The 21045-nt window shown below is 35.2% G+C and overlaps 1 protein-coding gene and 1 pseudogene across 1 annotated transcript; one reads left to right on the top strand and one right to left on the bottom strand.

Moving 5' to 3' along the window:
• Positions 1 to 1565: 1565 nt before the first annotated feature.
• On the bottom strand, positions 1566 to 6365 carry LOC126822651 (transcription elongation factor S-II). Its single transcript, XM_050551635.2, has 2 exons — positions 6144 to 6365; positions 1566 to 5073 (listed from the first exon to the last, which is right to left on the bottom strand). Exons 1-2 carry the CDS (start codon positions 6249 to 6251, stop codon positions 4309 to 4311), a joined length of 873 nt encoding a protein of 290 aa, XP_050407592.1. The 5' UTR covers positions 6252 to 6365; the 3' UTR covers positions 1566 to 4308.
• A 923-nt stretch (positions 6366 to 7288) lies between these two features.
• LOC126809604 (uncharacterized) lies at positions 7289 to 10136 on the top strand (annotated as a pseudogene).
• The last annotated feature ends 10909 nt before the right edge of the window (positions 10137 to 21045 follow it).

The following is a 21045-nucleotide window of genomic DNA, read 5'->3' as shown; positions in this document are numbered from 1 at the left end:
CCAGAAGGCCGTGCATATCCTTAAATTCTGTGCATTAATCTACTAAAGTCAATCGGATGATAACTTCAGCATCTAGAACGTCACAAAATTTTTCTAACTGATCAAGGGCCATAACTCTGTCAGTAATTATCCGAAATCGCTAAAAATTAATAGGCTTCTTCGTCTCATGACCTTAAAAACTGTGCATAAACCTAAAGTCAATCGGATATTAACTTTAGCCTCTAGAGCGTCCACAAGCAATTGTGGACGCCGGACCGCCGGACGGACGGACGGGGGGCGACGACAATATACGACCACATTTCAATGTGGGCGTATTAAAACCCCAATCAAACCCCTAAAGGATAAGTTGCCAGTCAACGACAAATACGTCCACAGCAGCTAAATCATCCGAAGGGGCGACAAGGGTTGTTGCTTATTCTTTTGTAGGTAATGGGGGCATTTACAAGTTCATTTCATACAGATCAGATTATAATTTTCGTCGTTTGTGGGTTCAAAAAGTTGTACAAACTGACACGAAGTCCTTAACCCTGGAAGTTAATAGGCTTCTTCGTTTCACTAATTTGTGTACATGTATATAAATTTCATACAAATCGGGTGATAACTTTTGTCGTTGGGGCATTCACAAGGTTCAACAAAGTGAAACAAGGGCCACAACTCCAGTCGTAATTAACGGGAATTCAATAGACTTCTTCGTTTCACTAATTTAAATGATGCACATACATTTCATACAGATCTGCTGATAACTTTTGTCGTTAGGTCCAACAAAGTGAAACAAGTGCCATAACTTCAAAATAAATTAACGGGAATTATTGAAATTAAATAAGCTTCTTTGTCTTACTAATGTACATAAAATACATCAATATCATAATAATCAGATGATAAATGTAGTCTGTAGAGTGTTCACAAAAAATTATGGACGATTGACGGACCGACGGCAATATACGACCACGATTCCATGTGGGCGTATGAAAACAAAGTGAAATAGATTTTGTGTTTTAACCAGATTAGACAATTTGACTTTTTGATCTACAATCAAAGCCCGGGAGGGGGGGGGCGCCAGTTTATGTCAGTATGTCAGACTCAGGTGAATATTCATGATTTGGAAGCGGGGCAATAGCAAACTTAATGTCAATGGGAAAGTCATTGGTGGTCTGCATCCTGTAGAGAAAGTGCAGATTGTGTTATTCAGATCCTACAAGAAGTTATCTAACCTTGATCTCATTGATTGGAGGAAATGCAGAATGGAAATCAAATTTAATGTTCTACTTTTCTGCACCAACTGGGCCATGACGTGTGATATATGGGAAATTTTGCCCCGACAGCGGCTTTTTAACCTACCCTTTATAGAATTACAACTGTCAAGAGGTCCCTTCTGAATTTTCTCGACCAACACTGGGATTGATCATTGAACCCTAGACCTCCTGGTTAAAAATGCATTATGTAAGAGCTAAATCTTAAGACATTTATGAACATGACAATCCTATAATCAAGTGTCTACACCATCGGATGGCTGAGATATTAAATGGTTTAGATCAACCGTGCAATATAACTGGTTAACGTTTAACTGGACAGTCAAGACAATATTTATTGACAATCTACACTGTCTAGGCTAAATCTGGTCAAAACTCTAACCATTCATAACTTTGCCCAGACTTCAGTAATTTGATTGAAATTTTCAATATTCATTTTCATCAACTTTTTGATTAAAAATTATACTAGAAAAAAAAACGACCAGTTCTTTATCCAAATACATGTATTACATAAATGTTATGCATCTTTAATGAGCCAGCGCCTTATTTAAACATACATTATGCAAGAGCTAAATCTGCCTATTGTGCAGGTCTTTCTTTAGGCTTGAAATGTTATCTAAATTATTAATTAGACATTAATTAACTTATCCAGATCATAATCAACTCTCAATGCCATCGCCAGCCTGCGATATTTAGCGGATTGGAATCCATTTTTTGAAAATAATTAAACTTTAGTAATGATGATCGAGGCTAGCCTAAAATTCAAAAGCTAATATCTTGGTTCAGAGTAGGGCAATTTTCAGCACATTCTATTTACGTTATCTATATTTTTTAATTATTATAGTGAGAACTGTCAACTCTTTACCTAATCTCCCATAATTCCTCTTTTATGAGTCACTGTGGCTCTAATGGATAAAGTATGAACAGTATGTAATTTGTTTTGTTTCTTTTTATTGTTAGAAACTAGTAAACTGGATATATACAATGATGATATAATGACAACAAACATGATATATACTCTTATACGTATCTTCTAAAGAATCGTATTTAAACTATTATAACAATTTTTATGATAAATGCTTACACCCAGATAATGAACTAATACAAAAAGATATTATTCCAGTTGTGTGTATTCAGTTGGTCATTCATATTAAAACCTAAAGATCATCCTAGGACTGTGAGGACAGTATTATAAGACAAAAGAGAGCAAATCATATATCTTTCAAAAGGTTTTAGAGGTTTTAATAGCAAGACTTATCAGAATTCAACCAATAACAATCTGTACCATTTGCTTAAAGATAAAGAAATTTTGTTTAAATTTTCTTAAATGGTACAACAACAAGAATTCATAGAATTAAAACAAAGTTACCATCCCACTGACCGCTCAAATCATTTCTTATTTTTTAGAAATATAACAATAAAGCAATGGTACATGTATATTTAATGCATGGTTAAATGATTAGGGAGTATGATTTATATGTGATGATTTTTAACCTAAAGTTGAGCTATATATAATATTTTATTTACAAGTACGGTCTCCACTTACAGAACCTCAAACAAATTGTATTGTTCTTATTAATTAAATGCAATATCAATGACAATGTGCATGAGGTGATTTTTAGGGAAAAGAATTAAATGTATGTGGTATCCTACTTTTCAGAAAACTGAACATTCCCCTTTTATGTTAGGGTTTAAGCCTACATGTAATTGAAGTCACCAATTTATAATGTGCATGAGTTTCCATTAGGAATAGAGTTTCCTCCCTTTTACAGGAAACTGAAATGATTAAAAATTCTAATGATGTGGCCAAGTTCAAGTGATGTACAATGTAAGTAAAGATGTAATTCTAAACTTTAACTCCATACATGTACCTCATTTTGGATTTTCTAGGGCTAATGCATCAGAATTAACTTATTCAATTCTTGAAACCTGAATACACCATAAGTACACTGTTGCTAGTAGTACTACAATTCCCCAATGCTGTATACATGTATGTTTGTGACAACTGTCTAAACAAACCCAAGCAAATATATTCTTCTTCTTTGATTGGCATTTAGTAATTGAACATATTAACACAAGGTACAATTTTATGGACACACAATTACTGAGTTTAATACTAAGAGACTTTAGATGATACAGAGAAAAATAGGGTTCAAAGTCCACTCGACACAAACTAGGTCATTTCGGGACTAACATGGTTTAGTTTTATTTCAATAATTAGCTTGCTCGTAGGGGTCTTTAGCAGGGGGAGGAAACCGGAGGACCTCAGGGAAAAAAACATGAAGTTGGACAGGCGACCCTTCTATTTGTCACGTACAACCGGGGAATCTGAACCTTGCCATTTGATTCAATGACAGCTATTATGACACAGCGCACATGTGCTAACCATTCTGCCATCCACACCCGTAAGTTTCGACGAAGATACTCTCATCTTTATCAAACAAATGATACAGGTTATGTGATTAGACCGAGAGTATCCTCGTCGAAATGTCGCTTAGTATTAAACTCAGTAATTGTGTATCCATAAAATTGTACAGTGTACCTTGTGTTAAATATATTCTTATTTAAACCAAAGTCTATCATGCACCAAACCCTTTTAAAATCTATTCTAAACAATTAGTTTACAAAACTCTTTCACACAATCATTTTGAACAATACAAACTGAAATATACAATCCATCAACCATAATGTATGGTCATCAAAAATTGACATGCATAATTAGAAGAAACCAAAAGGAGAAAAGAGCCTAAAAAAAACCCAACCAGTTTCAGTTCTGTAAATATTTCATAAGCTTAATTAATATCTTTGCATTATTCATAAATATATAAACAAACTCAATGCTGTATGGGTACATGTACATGTATGATGTACATAAAGAAAAAAAATCAACAGCTAATAATGTAATAAAATGAATGATATCTCATCAACACTTTACTTAAGTCATTTTGAGACTAACAAGGAACCTTTTTATAGGAAGATGACAAATCAACAAACACAGTACACTCTTAAAATTAAAATTGTTTTTTTTTTCTTGTGGATAAATTTTCAATAAGTTATTTTAACAGAATTTCCATCTATTTCCACATACATTACAAAATACAAAAGTTGTCATCGGTTCATCAGAACTTCTTGTTTGAAGTTGAGTATAAGTTGTGTTATATTGGCCGCACTTTCCACACTTAAATAGATCGGACACTGTGCCTTCATTTTTAGCCATTTGATGGTCGTCAATACTTTCTTTCGTTAACTTTTGACGAAGCTTCCTCATCTCTTCATTCGCCATTTCCTCAGCTGGCATGTTTGCCATTCTCTGTGGGGAGATAACTCCAATAAGAACATGAGCCCTCAATTGAGGATTTTTACTGTCTTTGAGATTAGCTACACGACTTCGAACACGGTTTTTATATTTGGGATTTGTTGAGGTAAATTCCATGAAGATATAATCTTCAATGGCTGAGGCTATTTCTGATGGATTGCCACTGTTCTCTGGTGGATTATCACATTTTAGAGCTGTTGTTAAAAGTTCTCGACATTTTAGACGAATGGCATCAGTTGTATCTGAAGCGGTTTTAGGCTTACTTTCTTCTTTTTCATTCTGTACGTCAGTGCTGTCGTTTGAAGTCTCGTCAATCTTCATTTTTGATGACGATGAACTTCCACTTTTATTGGACTGGGTAGTCTCCCCTGGTAGAAGTTTCTTCCATGATTTAATAAGTGTTTTAGCCAATGAAATAACCTCCTCACTCTTACTGGCTTTACGTAAATTATTAACGGTCATACCTATTCTAGTCTTTTGAAGTACATCCAGGGACATTGGTAGGTCCTAAAAAAAAAAACAAAGAAACATCATAGAGTTAACTTAAGTTGGTCATATAATCCAGCCAGGGGAGTTCCAGAGTGCATTAAATGTTATTCCCAAGACCTACATGTACACTCTTTGAGGCCTTTACTGTTACTACGCTGAAGGGGTAATGTTGCAATGCTGAAGGGTATTGACAGCGAACGACAGAATGTCAATAGGAGACTTATTTTTAGCATCTGTAAAAGACCTCAAAATATGGTTGTAGTGGTTGCACTGTAAGGAATACTTCAATATGGTGACCAACGTACACCAACTCAAATATTTGAAGAAGCCAGTACCTGGATTAATTTAAAGTAACCAGAGTTTGACCAATCTAGCTCTTTGCCTATGATTACACATTACCATCTTTTGGCACTGGAGTGAGTACCGGTAATATATATTGTATCTCCTAAATATTTTGTTGTCAATATATTGAACACAGTTACCAAATTGTATTCACAAACTAACCAAAAGTCTTGGTGCTACTTATAGAAGAAAAATAATTTTACATTTCACAATTACAATTTCTGGAATAACTTGTAAATACTGTATCTCAAATAAATTAGGTTAGAAACATTATTTTTGTGCTAAAAGTTTTGTATTTTATTCCTTTTTATTCCTAACATACTGGTCTTGTACTAAAGTATTTTTAACAAGCATTCATTAAACTCCTTAAAAACCATTAACACATTTTCTTGAGTCATTTAATTCAATGTTAAAATGTCTAGCTACATCAACATGTCTTGACAGATTTGTCGCAAAATTTGCACACACAAAATGAACAACTCCAAATTACTTAACTTAGGCTAGGACTTTACTACACAGAGCAGCCTACACTAGCCACTAGGCCTAATGAAACCATGCCAAATGGAAAATTTCTCTTTGACTTTGTATCAACCAGTGAAGTTAGAAGAGCCCTAAATAGAGTTAATATCATGATAATGTGTGCATTGAGTTTTTGAATGAATGAAAGCCGCGACAGGTGAAATGAAATTAGGCCCACACTCACACTGGCTGAGCTTATTATTTTTTTTATATTTTGTGTAGTCTACCTGCAATGTTTTGAGTAGGTCCAGAACAGAAGTGTGATCTGTTGTTTGGTTTGAAATCATTTTATCCAATTTTTTTCCAACACCGAGAACTTCTTCTTCACAACCCATCTTTAATTGAGTGCTCAATTTCTTTTGTTTTTGTAAAATCAAGAAAATATTGGGCGCCTTATCTATAAACCCAACTTTTAGCTAGCCGGAAGTATTCCTAACCCACCGGCAACGCGCATGCGCCTTATTTCGATATTTGCTACTTACCTCCCCTGAAAATAACACGCGCTTTGTTGAAGTGTAAACAAAATTAAAAGTAGCCGAAATGTCGCTTGTCAAAACATTAAAGGCTCACCAACTAATGTGGTCAAGTTTGAATAACTACAGCAGATTATGTAACCAAATTCTATATTACCCAACCTATACATTGTAATTTAACTATGAAGCGAATTAGCCAAGCAAAATATTGGCGTGGGTGGTCTAGATGTTCTGTTTGGTAGCACGTCATTTCGGTCCCGCGTCATTTCGGACTCAACACAAACGTCGTTTCGGACTCAGTTTGACGACCTTAGGTAATGTATTCACGAGATCTTGTCCTTCCATCGCAGAGAGTACTCTTGCACAATATTATAAACGAGCAATGCCCAAACTACCTCGCTGAAACACTGTTATATAATTACACCCCTTACTCTAACATTAATAAACGACTGATATGTACTAAGACCACGGAGGTGTATATATTGACACCTCTATGACTAAGACCAAATCTTAGTGTAGTCAAAAATAGTATTAAAATCTGTGGATCACGCCTATGGAATACATTACCATGTTTTCTTAAACATTTGAAATCCGCCAACGCCTTTCGCGCCCAACTAATTAAATATCCAAATGGAAATTAATTACCGTCTTTCCCCGATTTGATTAACCTTAATTATATTCATACAATCTATATATACATTGCTGCATGTATTAATTACGAATTTGTCACAGTCAATCTTCTTTAACGCCATATTGAACCTTTTATGTGCCCACAACTTAATGTACATCTGTAAATACATGTTCAACTTGTTTCGTTTTGTTTTGTTTTTTTTTCCTGTGGATGTTTCTTCTTTTTTTTGTTTATATATTATATATGTTAAATACATTATTGGTTTTCGTTTCAGCTTGATGAAGACTTTATTAACCGGAACGCCCCTGGTTTCTACCAGAAACGTGTTAAAGTTGGAGACAGGCGATACCACATCTTCGTCACAGAGCAACAGTTGCATCTTCTATCCAAAGCAAAAACTTGGTGTATGGACGCCACCTTCCGGGTTATAAACAAACCCCTTTCTCAACTGTTCTCAATACCCGCTTTTATAAAAGCAGGCGACACAACAAAACAAGTACCACTTGTTTTTTGTGTGATCTCGGGGAAGAGCATGATCTATAAATGAATAAATGAACATAATTGGAATAAATTAACATTCTAAAGCTAGAGTATATAGTAAATAATCGGATAAATGAACGTTTGTGCCCATGGTATTTACTTCACAGGTTCTCCGTGCAGTTGATAAGATGCTCCCAGGCGATATTAACTTAGAAGCATTCGTGGTAGATTTTGAGGCGGGACTGTGGCAGGCTTTAAAGGAGCTAAATCGCTAATATTTTGACCTAGAAATTGGCACAAATGGGTCGCAACACATATAATAATGTAATATGAATTTATATGAACTGTTTTACATTCAATCGTGTCCGTTTTACTGTGAATTGTCATCAGTTATGTTCGGCGAAATACGCCAGAAGTCTCAACCGCAAGTCCGTTTCTAGTGTCTGGTTATTCCAGTCAACACCGATATTATTTATTGCGCATGCTCTCCAAATAAGAATATGATATCACCGTTTGACATGACTTGTGGAATATGTCTAGCCTCATTCTTTGAGCACCTTGTTACAATTGGCGCTGAAACGCATTATGGTACACGATTCGTGTACCAATGGTAAAATGTTTATTTTGTCTTAAATATTGGATATCAGAAGCCCATCTTTTCCAGGTAAGATCACAACACCAATGCTGATTTAAATTGCAAAAAAAATCGTGTTTTCAATGTCGAAGATTTTGGATGATATTGAGTTACGGACTTAGCTACTTTAAGACGCCATTTCAACGGATCAGGATACAGGGGTGTGTTTTCCATTGGACACAAGCCGTTTTCAGAAAAAGTCAGGAAAAGGGATTCCAGGTACGGTATACAATCTTCTTATAATAAATCTGCAACAATACAGAACATTTAGACAACAATAGAAAACTTAAACAACAATAAGTACAGCGACATTTCAATGTTCGCCCATATAGATTTTATGCCAATATTCGTCTATTTATATTTCTAATATTATATTATTTCAGACGGTTTATAATGAAAAGGGTGATGTATTCAATTATCTCCGGAAACTAATGGTTCTCCCCTTCCTGTCAGAAGAACATATAGTGGGCATGTTTACGCATCTACGAGAAAGGTGCACTGTTAAAATTATATGTTTATTTACAGTTATAAATATAGTAAAAATACAGTGCAGGATTTGTCAAACATGGTTTGTTAAATTACATTTAAAACGATGTCGATGCATATGAATACAAGGCTTATGTAAAATTACATCAAATTTAATGTAGTAATACAACCATATGTTAGTTTACATTATATGAGCTGTATATTAACAGAAATGCCGTTTGAAGTATTATTTTTACAGAAAATTGTAAATTTACTGTCAAATAGTGGTCACATCGTTTATTCCCCCTTTGACCACATATCGAATTTTGTGCAAAATATTGACTGTTCTGTCAGTCACTTTAGTCCATTTTAGAGAAATAAGTTATTCAAAATCTAAATGCACCGAACTGGCTAATAAAGACATACATATGCCATACATTGAGTTGTGTGGGCCATTTTGCTTGGACGGTGTCATGCCACCTACTCTTCCAGTGTAAGGAGCAGAACGGTAGCACATTAAACCCCATTTCATTTAATTGCTTTATTGTCCGCGATATCACTTCGGTGGAAGCGGGCTTAAAATACAACTAACTTACACAATTTCTTTGCATTATCGAATGTTGTGTTACGTGCTCGTCTGAAAGTTCCGTCTGAAAGTTCCGCAAAACTTTCTGTGCTCGCCAGGATAGAACCTAGGACTAATCAGCCAAGCGGGGACAAACACATTCCTTTTAGTTACATAATATATAATTCTACAATAGTTATGAGGTATTAATACATAAACTCTGTCAAAATACACAACATTCTTTTGTATTAAATGTTATTGTACAAATTTATGTAAATTAACATCATGATAATTTTACATGTACTCCATTTACAGATATGTAATTTTACCTTGGATGTATAACAGCTAGAGGTAAAGATACATTACAGACTGTGAAATAACATGCAATGTTAAAATACAGTTATAACGATGGCAATATTTCTGCCAGTTAAAAAAGGGTAAAAATACATAATAATGTGTGTCCGGAACAGTTAAAACCAATCTTTGAGTACGTAGAGGAAACATGGATCACCTCACGCCTGTTCCCTAAAGAAGATTGGTGTGTATTTATGCAGCCCGTGCGTACGAACAACGACGTTTAGGGCTGGCACAACAGACTAAATTCTCGAGTCAACGGCAGAGGTCCGGTGCCGTTTTATTTACTCATTTGTGATTTCTTTTCCGAGACAACAACGATACCCATTGACATTACCATGATGTCGGAGGATTCGCTGAGACGGCACCAGCGAAGCCGGTATCGGCATATACATATAGAGGGCCTACTTTTTAAATTGTGGGACGAGTATAATCACCGAGAAATTAGCATGAGTCGACTATTGAAGAAAATCAGCAGTTTGTACGGCCCACCTGCCCTATAAAGAAAAGTGATAAAATAAATGTATGTTTCATAAAATAACTGTATGTTTCAGAAATAACTGTATGTTTCAGAAATAACTGTATGTTTCATAAAAAAAATGTATGTTTTATAAAATAAATGAATACCCGACTGAAGCTATTATTTCATCAAATAAATATGCCCGTTGTTATAAATCGCTGTTGTCGCTGTATGCTATGTTAATGTATGAATTTAAATGTATGTTTTATACAATAAATGAATACTCGACTGAGGCTATTATTTCGTCAAATGAATATGCCCGTTGTTACAAATCGCTGTTATCGTTTTATGCTATGTTAATTTCTCTAAATACTATAGTTTATGAAGTAAATTGACGTCAGTGTTCTATAATTCTATGTTCTATACTTGAGTCCGAAACGTCACCTAACCGTGTCCGAAACGTCACCTACCCGTGTCCGAAACGTCACCTACCCGAGCCCGAAATGTCGAGGATATATTTTTTGGAGTCCGAAATGATGCGGGACCAAAATGACATGTTAAATCTTCTGTTCGGTTGGTCCGAGTGGTCTTTTGGTTGGTCCGACTGGCCTTTGTCCGAGTGGTCTTTGGTCCAAGTTGTCTGGTAACCTATCACGAACCCGGTACAGTCTGTTCACAGAACTTAATCAAAGCAAAAAGATAACTATATTTTACAACTTTCTCTTCAACAATATTAAATTAGATTAGTTTTATGCATTCTATATACATAACTTCAATTAACTACATGTATTGTTTTCCCTAGATTGTCATAGTTTAGACTGCTGAATCATCAACAGAATTCAAATTAATCTACATTGACAAATATAAGCTTGTCAATTAAGAAGATATCATGGACCAACTGTTGTACCTTTTCTCAATAGAAAGATTATTGTAGATAATCTATACAAAAAAAAAAAAAAAAAAAAAAAAAAATCCTACAGAAAACTTTAAGAACCCAATTCCCAGATTATAGATTACCACAGTAATCCCTCCTGTGCATAATCGAGAAACTCTATCCTACTTAAAACGAGCTGTTACAAAATCTTGATATAAACCGTTTAGTTTGGGAGGTATTTCTGAGTTTGCAACGCACGGGTATTTTGATATAACCAGGGCCAGTGAGAGGGGGAGGGGGCGGGGGCGCAGCTTAGACACTTGTCCAGGGGCCCGCAGTCCAGAGGGACCCGAGGGTATGTCAAGTAATGTTTTTCAAAATAATGTTGGTATAAATTAATGTTACCTGATCGTAGGTAAAGTAATTGAAAGCCGATACATAGTGGCGTTGGTAGGATAAGAATAGTAGAATAGGATTCTGTCAGTCCACTTTGTTTTTGGAATAATTGGTGAATTAAAAACTATAAGCCACCGGCCCGGGCCTTCGCGCCGTGGGACCTTGGCACGTCCTCGCTCCGTTTGAGGCTCTCGTCACCGTCAGAGTATCCAGTCCTAGCCTGCTGTAGAACGCTACGATAATGGTGAGCGCGTTCTGCCGCCAGTGTATTTGGTATGCATATGCATATCCAGTTACACCAGATGTACGCCAAAATGACGCTAGAGACCATGTATCTGTAAAAAAAAAAAATTCCGGGCCGTGGTCATGGGGGAAAGACACCCGCCCCGCCGCGTCGCGCCGAATTATTTGTCGGCGGCCCTGGATATAACCATATACATGTGCATCCAGTGCCCCTGTTTTATCCAGATCCATTATTAACGACAAAGATAATAAAATGCAGAAACGATGAATGTGCCTAATTACGATGTTTGGAGACCGTAAGCACTGCAAAGATTATGGTACCCCCATATGATATATTCAATTCAAAATAAAAACGGTAATAAACGATAATAATTTTTATCTTATGAAATGAAAACAAAATTTTTATGCATGCTGAGATTAAAATAGCCTTTTTAATAAATTAATACTATTATTAATACGGCTGTTGTAAATGTATATATATATTATTTTTTTTTGGGGGGGGGGGGGTCATTATTTTGGGGCACCAAATATGTTGTGTCCCCTTCCCGTGATGCCCTAAACGCATACTTATTTTCCCCTTTTTTTCTTTCTCGATCGGTCCTGGGTTTTTTTTTTAAAGAAGTTATCTCCCCTGACTTAAGCCACGCATCGAGCATTCATTGAAACCACCGCCTTTAGTTTTTAGTCCTGTATACCAAACAACACAATCTAGTCATTTTATGTCACATAAATTGTAACGTTTTATTTAGTAAGGCTGCCATTTTAGTAATTCACATGCGCACAAGGGTTACTAACAATCGAAGGAAACCGGAGAACCCCGAGAAATGGGAGCGGGGGTAAATGAACCAAATCTCTCGTGTCGGACTGGCTTTATTTACCTGCTCTTGATTGATTATACTTGCCGCCTCCTGATTGTTAATACTTATCGTTTATTTACTGTTTTCTTGATATTTACCCTGTCCTGATGTACCTAACTTGTGACCTTGGGTTTACCTGGGGCCCATTGATGTTACTATCGTGCCATGGTGATACTTATCATGTCCCGATGATACGTATGGCCTATTGTGTCCTGATGATACTTACCGTTCACGATGATACCTATCGTGTCCTGGTCTCATGGTAATATGTATTGTGCCATTATGATATTTATCATGCCCTGATGATACTTATCGTGTCATGATACTTATCGTGTCATGATGATACTTATCGTGTCATGGTGATACTTATCGTGTTTTGATGACACGTATCGTGTCTTGATATTTATCGTGTCCTAATGATACTTATTATGTTTCAATAATACTTATTATGTCTTGATGATACTTGTTTTACTTACAGTCTCCTTGAAAATTATTCATTATTGAAAAGCTGAGAAAGTGACTGTTACAATGATGTAGCTTTATGTAACGCGAGGAAACACTTTAGTGACGGAATACAGCAGCGACTATTTCAGACATATTCAAGGAGATGCCTTAAATTTAAGATGGATTTTCGACCTGAAATTGTCCATTGAATATCTCCATCATTTTAAGGCTGTATCTTAAAGTTATAACACCTTAAATTCCAGTTTTCACCCATAACTTAATACAATAAGTTATTTTTTTCTTTTACTTACTCCGATCAGTAACAATTCAATCGAATCTGCTACCGCCCCCCCCCCCCCCCACAAAAAAAATTAAAAATAAATAAAGTAAATAAATAAAAATAATAATAATAAAAAAAAGGTACTGTAGTAGTGTATATATTAGTAAAGAATTCACATCCTTATTTAATGTAATTTAATTAGAAAAGGAGATGAACTTACATTTCAAATACGGCGAAATAACATATTCAAGATAAATGGTAAATCGACAGTGGGCCACGTTGGTTGATAGGAGCTTGACAATTTCAAAATGTTATTGACTTATTGACGAGACACCTGTCCTTTGTTGTAAGTAATGAATGGCGATGCGCAATACTCTAAAACAATACACGGGTGTTAACTGGGCCCTGGGGACAATATAATTACTCAATGTGACACTGTCTTGTCGTATTGAGTTAGTCAAGATTGTTTTTTAACCGATTTGGGCAAGCCCCTAGTTCCTCCAGGTTGGACACGCAAACTACACGTTATAGTACACCAAGTAAAGAAAATAACAGTTACATATGTACATCGATGGTGTTTAACATACCTATGTTTACGGTAAGTCAACAAATACACGCGTTCTTTACTACAACGCCATTTTTCTTTAGCTACAACACAGTATACACATCCAATAACAAACCCACTTAAACGCGTTGGATTAATACATGGGCTTGGGAAGGTGAGGAGGCCCGGAGGGCTGTAGCGGGCCCCCAGAGAGTAGTGAAAAGTTATTTCCTTTGTGATTGCGGACCGAAAGAACAAGTAAATAATCTATTCAAAATAGGGTTCAATTAATATACTGTATTTAATTTGCAGTAATAGATTCCCTGGATAACCGTAGACTGGGGGTCTCGCCTATATAATCTTAATCATGTTTTGCAGTTAAATAATATGTATTTTTAGCTTTTACCTCAGAAGGTTGTGTACTCAAAGGGTTGGGCATTTTCTTGTAAAATCTATTTTATAAGCGCTTTGGTCCACTCTATTTAAATTAACTATAAATTTCTAATTGTAGCAACCCGTCACCCCATGAATTCTGAAACCCCTCTCACAATTGCGCCGACATTCTACACCAAACGAGCTAATAAGCACCACAGACGCTTGTAAAATCTTTTTCAAAAATAACACTATTTGTTAAAGGACAATATTGGTGCCAGTCATTATCACGTATTATGTGATAGAACTGGTTGAACACGTTCCAAATATAATTTTAACACAGAGACCATTGCTACGATAGATGTGTAATGCAGGTTTCAACAATCGTAAATGACCAACGCAAAAGGAACACACGAGTTATCCCTCTATATAACAGTGACTGAAGTGACGAGTGATAACAGATACACGGGTGAATTTCTGCTCATTAATAATTCCTTCGAAGACCAAAAGTTGTTGTGTGAGACTGTGAGAGGATATATGGTTCTAATGAAGGTTTTAAAGGAAACACGGGGTCCTGCAATATAAGCAATGTACCGGTTTCCAGATTTTCGTGTTGTTTTGTAAAAACCAGTGTAAATGGCAAGAAAACGTGTAGGTTTAGGGCAAAGGCTTGCCCCAGGAAAATTTAAAACTGAATTGTCCTTTGTATATTCTCGTGTTGCGTGTGGGTCGGTATTAGGTTTTAAATAAATGGTTTAAAATTAAACAGTGCACCTTACAATATAGCGGTTAGCAATTAGAATATGCAATTGTTTAAACTGTTTCTGGATTTTTCGTGTTGTGTTGTTAAAAATGTAAACAGGAGATAATAAGTTCAAAGTATGTGTTAAAAGCGGGAAAACATACCATGGTAAAATGGGCAATTTAAAGTGGGATTCGAAAGTGCGGTTAGCTGTCGAATAAATTTTGAATTCTCGGAATGCCATGCGTAGTGTATATTATATGTAAAACCATACTTAATGACAACGAAAACGTCAGGAACTTATTAATGTCATATGTTATGTGTGTTGAAAGTAGGGAATATAATAACTTACGGTTGTGTTATATTGACTATTAGAGTCATGAGTAGGGAACAATTTGGTCTTGGGATAGATATTGATCACATTTATTTCAAGAGGCTGTTTTGTTTGATTTTAGAGAAGAAATAAATTCAGAAATCAAAAACATTTAAGATGTTTACTTGGTGTATCTATATCGTATTTAGAAGGGAGGGTATCTGTCAATTAATGTTGATTTATGGAGCAGGTCCAAAGAGACGATAGTGCTCTTTAGCTTCTATACATTGAAAGGTACACCTTTGCATACTCAATGTTAACTGTGTGTTTATAGCGCAGGTAGAATGTCTTAACGCAAAACAGGTACAGGGGAATTCCAGTACCAAGTCTGCTTAGAGTAGACGATTTGCTAATGACTTATTAATGAGGTAGAACTGTTCACAGATAATAATAGTGGGTAAAGAAGGTTAGTAATGTAACAGGTTCAAAGTTATTAATTACCGTCGGTGATAAGTACTAATTAATACTGCTAATTTTTATTAATGGGACAGAGTAAGCTCTATTGTCAATAATTTATTCAGTTAAAGTAAATAGAATTAAGGATTAATACAGGTGGGGTGCTAATAAAGTAAATATAATTTTAATTTTAAATAAACTTAAGTGTAAGAATATGATTAAAATAAATGTTATAAATTAAGGGTAAAGAAACTGAATTTATATTGGTCTGATTAAGCAAGTACACGGATCAATTACGGGAAGTAATGTACCTTATCTTAACGCACGCCCAACCAGACAGAGGAATTCCGGCATATAAGCAGATATGGTTCTCAAGAGGAAATGAAAGAAGTGTTAACGTATCACCAAAATTTACAGAACAACAATTCTGAACAGGATTTGAAATTATGTAGTGAACTTATTGACATTGAAACAGTGTTTATTTTATTGTGCTGGAACGTATAACCGAGTATTTATATTGACAGTGAAACAGTGAACTATTATTATTGTAGCATGTTTATTAGTGTAATGATATTTTAGAATTAGGATTTGAAATTGTAAAGGACATATTCAGAGCTTTAAAGTATTGATATTGTATTGTATTTAATGCATATTAATTAAGCAATGCTTATTTAACGCATTGCAAAGGGGCGAGTTATAACACTATAGGGTTATTTTAGGTCTATGAAAAGTGTTCTGTTTAATATAGAAATCTTTACCTACATGATGTGGGACGAAAACTAGGGTAATGAAGTAGCTTGCATTATCCTACTACTGACTTAGAGTCTAGACTTGGACTAACTCACCCCCAGTTATGTCAGTACCCATTTCTGGAAAGTAGGGTACTATAGTCCAGTCCTCTCGTGCACAGATTAGTACGATTAACTAGAATAATGTTGACGTTAAACGGTGCCGATATGAAACACGTACCCAAAAATGGTAATTGTCCCGCCCTAAAAGCTAATGCATTATACTTCTATATATTATAGAGCGGGTTGGATTATCTTCAGACAATCATTCGGAGCTCAAGGGGAAAATACCTATAGCCTCCTCGGCTTAGAGGCTAGGGCGAACACATCATCCTAGCGCGAACGTTATGTAGAACTATCAAGAAGTATGTGGCTCTTGCCACGTTTAAGCCGTTAGGTCTGAGCTAGAAAGGATATTAAACTCAGACCGTGGAGATTTTAATAACTCGAAAAGTAACTATCATAGATATTGTAGTTTCGTGTATGTAACCTTTGTAGTTTGCTGTATTCGTTAGATAAACTTAGTAACAACATCAACGGTGTTCCAGAGTCAATTGATTGATGATTGAGATAATTCATCCAACAACGTGAAGTCCAAGCAAGCAGGTCCTAGACGATCATCTGTCCCCATAGTTTCACATCTAATTCCTTTTTGGTCGCCGAGACACAGGATAGTGTCACATCTAATTCCTTTTTGGTACCGCGACACAGGATAGTGTCACATATCGAGCGTTCTAAAAAATGATGAAAACAGAACTGTTAAAATCTAAACCATCATGGCTTCCGTTGTAAATGTTACCAAAGAGGACTTTTTTTCTAAATTTTGGGTAGATTATTATTCATTTATGTTAGAATAATAAGTGTTTTGAGGGTTTAATATAGAATTTGTTACCTAAATATATTTTTTTGTGGGGCAAACTATTTTCTATGGAGTACCAATACTATTTGCAACACATATTTTCTAATCAATCATTCAACTGGCCGGACATTTCCACATTCAATACTGAAATATTAGTGTACAATCTAACATAGATTAAACACTGTGTTGAGTGAATATATACTGAATAAAATTTATTACTATTTACAAAATATTTTACTGTAACACATCTCCAATGTTTAATGTAACACTATCATAGCTAACAATATTGTTATCTTCACAAATTATTGAGTTTAAATTCATAATCAAGAAATTTAGCAAGTAATGCAGTTTATTTTGATACGTTAAAGTAGCTAAGTCTCAAATCAACATTGGTCTTGTGATCTTACAGGGAGAAGACGGGCTTCTGATACCCAATATTCAAGACAAAAGAAACATTTTACCATTTGTGTCAATTTCTAGGTCCCAAATATTAGCGATTTAGCTCCTATAATTGAGCTATAGATTTACATTTTCTTTGCCATAAACGTATATCATACTTAAAGGAACAATAACACTCTTGCTGGCTTGACAGCTCCAGAAAATAAATAATAGCCTTATTCTAAGTATTAGATGTTCAAGTGTCCTACCTGTTGTGTAAATTATCCATTACATCCTATTTTACTTGTCCAGAGGGTTCAAAAATATTTTTAAATCCAGGTCACATTTGAAAAGGTTTACGTTAGGCCTTTCAAATCATTTAGTTGAATTTTTCCAATTTTTTAAATTAGGTGTGTTAAGATGAAATTTGTATCATCAATTAATTGGAATATTGTAAAATAGTACAATTTGTTGACCAGAATAAAGATTGGGACATATTATTCAGTTACAACCAGAGTGGTATTGAGCCTTTAACCTAATTAGCTAAAAATCCCTGTCGATATGCGGAGTTTAAAGCGCGGAGTATAAAGCATGTCCATTCCATATTTGATATAGCTGTTAGTCTATGACGTAAATCAATTTTGTCTGCGATATCATTTCGGTGGAAGCGGACGTTAAATAAAGCTATTTCACACACGTACAGTAGTTTTAGACACGCATTTGATACTTTAGAGATCATACATCATTGGGTTCTGTAGAGTACCGGTTGATTTTCATGATGTAGTGGTTAGACTTTTACAGGAGTTGAGAGAAAGAGATGTTAATTTTAAATATTGTAATGTAGACTATTGTGTAACTGTTGTGACATAAAAACGTATAGCAAAAAAGCTATCGTTGTTCCTGTTACATATTTAATTTCGGTATCGTGAGAAAACACAACGGTGAAGTCCTTAAGAGAGAGATACAACAATAGCCAGTCCAGAGTCAAACTAACCCCTAGACGGTCAGGCCAAAACACAGATATGTGGCAGTGGTACATTAATTGTCAGTGTACCTTTATGCTTCCAGGCACAAAGTTTCGAAGGGTGAATTAAGAAGTCCTAAAAATGTTAACAATATAAAATTGCCCAACACAAAACCAGATTCAAGGCAATTTTGATGCTGTATTTCCTATTTTCCATATAGACCCTAAATATTTAATCCAGATGATGTTTGGGATGGTACTCAATACAAAAAGACTAAAAGGATTCTTTGTGATTTCCCATGTTGTGCAGTTTACCCTGTAGCTGCGCAATGCTGAATGGTATGTTTGCTTCATATTTATCAAAGTTACACATTCCAAAGTCATTATTCTTTTTCCTTACACCCGTTTTCTATTGTTGAGTATCATCCCAAGCACATTTAGATTCCAAATTTCAGACACTAAAGCTATTGTGAATGTCTTTTAGAGGACACCCCCCCCCCCCTCCGCCCCATTTCAAGTGTTGTCACAATTTTTGTCACTTTACCTTGCCCTTAAATAGTATGCCCGAAGTCTAAAACGTGTTTAGCCATAAAGGGGTAATCAAATTTAGGGGCAAATAACTCATCTGAAACGATAAATACTAAAGCTCCGAAACCAAAGATCTAGCTACCATGCCGATCTCTTTATTTTCTCCAATATTTACTCCGTTCAGCTAACAAATGTTTACTTGTCATACCCACTGATTCACCACATTCATAACGTTAAATTAAATAATCTTTAGTTATTAAATCGCTGTTTATGGACCTTAGCCTCGTTAATTTCAGATTCAACACCATATTCTTACACTTAAAAACTACCTGAGACGCACTCATAGTCTTTGTCACGTAGGTCAACAAGCCTGGGACCGAAACCACACAATCGTGACTCATTCATGATCTTAGGATGTAAAGTGCAGGTGTTAGACCATTTACTTCCCCCCACAGTAGCTGGAAAGTTACCTAGTGGTAAATGTAATACGCATGTGTATAACTGAATGCCCCCACGCCCTCTTTTGTTTAAAACACGAAGTAGGCACGTTAATATTAGGAAGACATGTAAATAAACTCGTGTCTATTGTGTTCGTTTTACTATGAGAGCTACGAAACACCCATAGCAAATTTAAAAGGACAATAAATCAGAAACGTCATTGGCAAACGGCGAGGATTCAGAATGATACCATTCTGGAGCAAGTTGATAAACTCTATTAAATTATTCAATTAAATTTACAGCAAAATGTAAGCCTTATTTTCAGAAATTGATATTATTTTAAATGTTTATCGCTCATAATGAAAGATTTGTTTGAATATCTCCATGCTGGAACACAAACTTATCAGTTTATCCAAAGTTTGTACCACAATATTCAAAATTATTCAAGGGGCAAATGTTACCCTACTTTCTTTTATCAATTAAAACTTGAATCCCAATTGTTAAATCACAAGAAACTACTTTCTCTATCCTCGGCAATATTAAAACCCTAATCAAAGCAAAACATGAAGAAGATTCCACCTAATCGAACGAATTCGAATATTTATTTGCCTGATCAACACATGAATAATTAAATTTCTTAATAGATATATACCGACATATTATGTGCAAAACTCCAATGAAATTAAAATGAGCAAATGTTTCTCATCCGATTATAAGAGCATATAAAGCAATCTAGCGTTAGTTGTTAAAAACGTTTTGGTAAATGTCACCTATTTGTTTGCTTTTAGATTAAAGATACATTATGGGAGATTAGAAAAAGAGCTGACAGTTCTCACTATAACAGTTAAAACTAGATATTGTAAAGGGTATTTGTTGAACATTTCAGTCAAATTGATCCACTCTGAACCGAGATTTTAGCGATTGAATTTTCGGCCTATCCTCGATTACTAAAGTTGGTACGATAAAAAACATAGTCTCGATTCTCCATTTCATGAATGTAAGTTGAGCAGCAAATCGGATCCTACTCCAGTAAATTTTGCACTCAAGTGATGACATCGAGAGTTGATTATTATCCGGATAAGTTAATTAATGTCTAATTAATAATTTAGATAACATTTCAGACCTAAAAGAAAGACCTGCAATAGGCAGATTTAGCTCTTGCATAATGTATGTTTAATCAACTCCTTCTATTCACTGATTTCTACATATTCATTTCTCTACAGGTTTATTCCATTCTGTCATGTTTAAGGGAGTTTCGTTCTATTATTTGCACGCCCGTCGTAACGAGATTCATCTTGGGTTGGAAGAGCTAGGGAGCGGGGTTGGGGACAGTGTTTAAACAAATGAACACCTCGTTTCGGACGGCTCTGTTTTGGAACCTTAAAATAGAAGAAAATTAGTCGCAAAGCACATATTTATGTAATATAAATGTACATGTATATAAATTAACCAGATATCAAAATTCATAACATTATTATTGTGATTTCCATTTTCTTCTTTATTTAGTGACATTTGTTGACTTTTTATATAAAATCGAAGAAAAGAGTTGGAATTTACAATTTCTGTCAGGTTTTGTGAACATGGCGATGTT

The sequence above is a fragment of the Patella vulgata genome, chromosome 1, assembly GCF_932274485.2.
Source record: "Patella vulgata chromosome 1, xgPatVulg1.2, whole genome shotgun sequence".
NCBI classification, from domain to species: domain Eukaryota; kingdom Metazoa; phylum Mollusca; class Gastropoda; family Patellidae; genus Patella; species Patella vulgata.
The sequence above is the reverse complement of the archived record's forward strand: the minus strand, read 5'-3'. Positions and strand labels throughout refer to the sequence as shown.

What these genes read in the sequence shown, in the direction of transcription:
- LOC126822651 (XM_050551635.2), bottom strand. Translation starts at nt 6,251, where the DNA reads ATGGGTTGTGAAGAAGAAGTTCTCGGTGTTGGAAAAAAATTGGATAAA. An exon ending in ACCTACTCAAAACATTGCAG is followed by an intron (nt 5,074 to 6,143) that starts GTAGACTACACA and finishes TTTTTTTTTTAG; the next exon opens with GACCTACCAATGTCCCTGGA.